Genomic DNA, 4,502 nt, shown 5'->3' on the forward strand with positions numbered 1-4,502 from the left:
AAAGATAAGTTTACTGTCGTCCAATTTAAGCTGATAAATAATGATGAACAGTATATTGAAGTTTCTCGACATGCAGCTGTCGTTATGAATACTACTTTATCGGCCATAACTTGCTCTTCTACGATTTGCGGAGTTTCGATTGTTTTAGTATAGCATTATTTTCCAAGAAGAATACTGGGTGACAGTACTTATAGCGAGTCCTGAGACGAGTTGCCCAGAGCGGTCTGCCTCGGGTCGCCCGCAGTGCGCATGACAGAAAGCCGTTTCTTGGGGCAGTGCAGGAAAGCGCTCGCGAAGCACTCAACGAGCGGCTTTGGGATATGCTCGCCCACCGCGCGCTTCGTTTTCCAAGATGGCGGCGGTGTTTACACTGCGATGCCGTGTAGTGTGTCGCGGTCTTCTGGGCGTGGTTTTCGACGTGACCCGAGGGATCCACCGTTTTTCAAGGTTCAGGGACTACCCCAGCTAAATTTTCCATCATAACTACGTTCTGTCTGACGATTTCACTGACCGAATCGTCTGCTAGTTTAAGAAGTGCAACTTTTTTCATATCTCGCAGCATTCGTGCCTTCTTCGTCGCCATCTTGAAGCGATTTGCCTCGTTATGAGCCCGTTGCATAGACCAATCCAGAGCGACTTTGCTCTGAGCAGGCCACTGTGATTCTGAGCAACGCATGGCTGGATTCCACAACGCTCGAGCGGGCATGCCTAAGACACAATACGCCCTCAGAAAAGAACTGCGGGGAGTCGTGAAATCTAGAACTCTCTAGTAGCTTTGAGCTCGAAGTATTTGTCACGCGCACCAGAGTATTTGTTTCACTTGTGTGTATTGGCGTATGATTCACCAGCTTCACTTCATTCTTTTGTAATCATTTTATATTTTCCCACTCTCATCCGTCACTTTCACCCACCCTCTTCTTATCCCCACGTCATCCTACGACCGTGCACCTCCACCACCAAGACAACATGGAGGGGGACATAGATTAAAGTCTTCAAGTTTTTGTTTGTCAGTTTTTGTGGTTTGTTTCGCTAATATGATGATGTGTTGTTTTGATTGAAGCGTTCTGCTTTGCCATGACAGCGAAGTGTAGATTTCTGTCACGATTTTTTATTGCTGTTACTTTTCGCGGTGTCTGTTTCATGTTCAGTGTGTCTGTGTGTGTGTGTGTGTGTGTGCTTGCGTGCGTGTGTGTGCGTGCGTGTGTGTGTGTGTGTGTGTGTGCGTGCGTGCGTGCGTGTGCGTGCGTGCGTGTGCGTGCGTGCGTGCATGTCTGTCTGTCTGTAAGTATGTCTGTCTATCTGTCCGCATATGTATGTGTTCTCGGCGTGTGATCATTATCACTCGTGTGTTCTGACCTCTGTGTGGTATGACATCTTTTCATTTTCTGTTCTCTTGCAGTCAATGATGGGAACGCAGCATCAGCGGTAAGTTCATACTTCATGCATATTTACCTTTCACGTAGTCGCCGTTGTCGTTGACGAGATCTGTGTCTTAATCATTGAGATGATGGTATATTTTCATAAACGGGATTTGTATTGTTTAAAGCTGTGGCGTTAAGCGAACATGTGTAGGCCGCCTAAAATGTAAAATAAATATTATCTTTTTAAAGTTTTGATGCACATGAAACGAATCTCAAAAGGTAAATCAACAAAATGGTAAGAACAAATTGCGGATGATACTTGTAGGTGGAATACTTTATCTGTCGTCTCTATGTGGAACATGTGTTTGAAGCACAGGAGCTTGTATCCAATCGCCGGTCGATCATTATTTACTCCTGCATGCTTATTATTTACTGCTGCATGCTTACCCTTACTACTACTATTTATTATTAGTAAATAGTAGTAGTAAGTAGACTGTATGGAAGTAAGGAGTAAATAAATGGAATAAGGAGTAAATAATGATCGACCGGCGATTGAATACAAGCTCCTGTGGTTTGGAGCATCCCCGAACAATACAGAAAACGTCAAACGTGAACGGATGAAATGTAAATGATATGCCTGTGTAATGGAAAACTTGCATTAATTAATATCTTTGCGGGAGAGACATTTTTATTGACATTGCATCTGTTGTCATCCAAAAGTATGTTAACATGTCACTAATGTTGTTTTCATCAAGACTACCGCACCCCCCCCCTTCCCCCCCCTCCCTCCTCTACACTATTTATCGAAAAGTGAACAGCAATGCTAATTAATAAGTCTGCCCCTCCTACTTCTGTAACTTTACACCAGGATGTGTCGTTGTTGCTGTTGTTTTTGTTGTTGTTTGAACATTTTATTCTGTGAATTATTTATTTACCTAGTTATTTATCTATTATTGTATTTCTTTAATTTTTAATTCATTGATTTGATTAATTTTATTTATTTTTTATTTATTTATCAATTAACTTATTTTTTTATTCATTTTGTTCAGATTGTGTACGGATGTACGACGCTCTTGATTGCTGTCGTTTGCGGGGTCTTGGCAAGTGCTCTTCCTTGAACAACATTCTTACGTTAAAGCCATATGTACTCGATGACTATACACGCTAATGGCTTTACCAACAGCTGGAGACATGCTAAATTAAGTTCCCTGCAAAATATTGTGGTCTAGGACCCCTTCAATGTTGAGATATGTTAATTTTCATTTTGATCTGGATCGTCCTATTTATAGATTTGCCAACAGAGGTAGCGTTGACGCAAGGGAAATAACTCCGCGTCTTTGTTTACATCCAAAGTTTTTGAGACTCTAAAACAAGCTGTAATGCATGTATATATGGTCCGCGCATGGCGACATATCGTCATTACATGGTCTTATGGTGCGTTTGACATCGATTATGGGCAAACTACACTTTGTAAACACGGGAGCGCGTACATATGCCTTTAACGTCACCTGAAGTAGTCCTATCCTGCCAGAGAGCAGAAAAGAAGGGAAACCTGTTTTATGTTATTTCAAACAACGTACAGTACAAGACAGTTATAGGCGGATCACTGTGTCTAAATCTTCGAACTGATTTTGAGTCTAGATTAATTTGACAAAGTCATATTTTAACAAGGAATGGTACGGCTTTTAAGTAATTTTTCAGTGCAATTTATGACTCTGACGGAATGATGTTATGAAGTGTGTGTATATGCATGTACATCTGTTGACACTGAACATGATTCTGTTCATGGATAGAATAAGTTTCCATAGACATTATTTTAGTGCTAAGAGTTTTCTGAACAAAATGTAATGGGACAAAATGTAACGGGTAAAGGCAAGGGAAAGAACTGCACACAGAACAGAAACGTCATATTCGTCGATTTTGTCTGAGTTGAATAACTTCCCTTTAATTACGTTTGTGCTTGTAAGTTTGTTTCGTGTTTTTTTGTCATCCTGCACACATTTTGAGGAAATCAGTTACGTGTCTTTAAACTCCGGATAGAGTTGGACCGAAACTTTCGCGGTTTATGTTTTGTTTCAAGACAAAAATGGTGGCATAAGTAATCGATCGTTTGTAGTCATTTGGTCGGAGCAGACTACGTTCAGAAATGTATTTTAAGACCATGCAATGGAATGCCCAACACCATACATTTAAAAGTCTGATAATGAAATAATTTTTACCCTGAAAATCCAACATTACATCCTGTGTAATATCATTAAAATGCATACAATTGAAAACTTCCATTCTCATATCCAAAGAGCTTTCTTTTATTGTACATTCGAATCATCACATCCTTGTTCTACACCGTATGATTAGTCTACTTAGACTGAACATTCTTAATACACTTTGTCGACAAAATTTGCACCCCGGTTTTGCATGTATTGTCAAATTGTTTTGTGATATTTTGGATAGTTTCTGGTCATGTTTTTCGCCAAAGCGGCGAGCGTGTAAATATTGTTTAAACTTATGCATGTTAAAAAAATAGTTACCGTTTGTTAGATTACCTGTAAACGACCTCAGGTTAATATATATTACGCTCATTTTCTCTGTCACTCACTCTCAATCATTTTCTGAATGTGCAAATCTATATAAAACTCAATTTGTCATACCTGAACACTTCCATGGATTACAATTGATATCAAAAACATACTAACAAGGAAAAGGACTTGATTGCTTACATTAGCAAATGCAATATTTATAAAAATTCAAAGTAGTGGTAACCTTACATTGTTGTCTTTCGTTTTCTTCTGAACAGTTAAATTCGTGGAAATGACATGTTGCAAACATAGGAGTATTCCTAATAAAGTAACTGATAATATGTTTTATATTTCGTTTCCTGCTTTTTTTCTTAGCATAGTGTTCATTCCTATGATTGTTAGGTATGCATAGCGATTGTACAGTTTTTCTTAAATTGCAGTATGGTTTAAAGGTAAAACAAAAAATATAAAGCAGAAAGTCACTTTGATGATTTATTAAATTTTCGTGAATAAAATCTTTATAAGAAAAACGACAAAATGTGTTTTTTTATTGCGTGCACGCGTGATTGAATGTGTGTAAGTGTGTTAGTGTTTAAGTGTGTGTGTGTGTGTGTGTGTGTGTGTG

At 39.0% G+C, this 4,502-nt stretch overlaps 1 protein-coding gene across 2 annotated transcripts in view; it reads left to right on the forward strand.

The window, feature by feature from the left end:
• The window catches only part of LOC138960160 (uncharacterized), a 36,812-nt gene extending 33,944 nt beyond the window's left edge, over window positions 1-2,868 (forward strand). For both annotated transcript variants that reach the window (XM_070331921.1, XM_070331922.1), the window contains exons 9-10: window positions 1,400-1,425; window positions 2,411-2,868. In XM_070331921.1, the coding sequence (XP_070188022.1) occupies window positions 1,400-1,425; window positions 2,411-2,479 (95 nt within the window). In that variant the 3' untranslated portion in view covers window positions 2,480-2,868. The remainder of the gene's footprint in view (window positions 1-1,399; window positions 1,426-2,410) is intronic.
• The last annotated feature ends 1,634 nt before the right edge of the window (window positions 2,869-4,502 follow it).

This window comes from Littorina saxatilis, linkage group LG2 (genome assembly GCF_037325665.1).
Source record: "Littorina saxatilis isolate snail1 linkage group LG2, US_GU_Lsax_2.0, whole genome shotgun sequence".
NCBI classification, from domain to species: Eukaryota; Metazoa; Mollusca; class Gastropoda; order Littorinimorpha; family Littorinidae; genus Littorina; species Littorina saxatilis.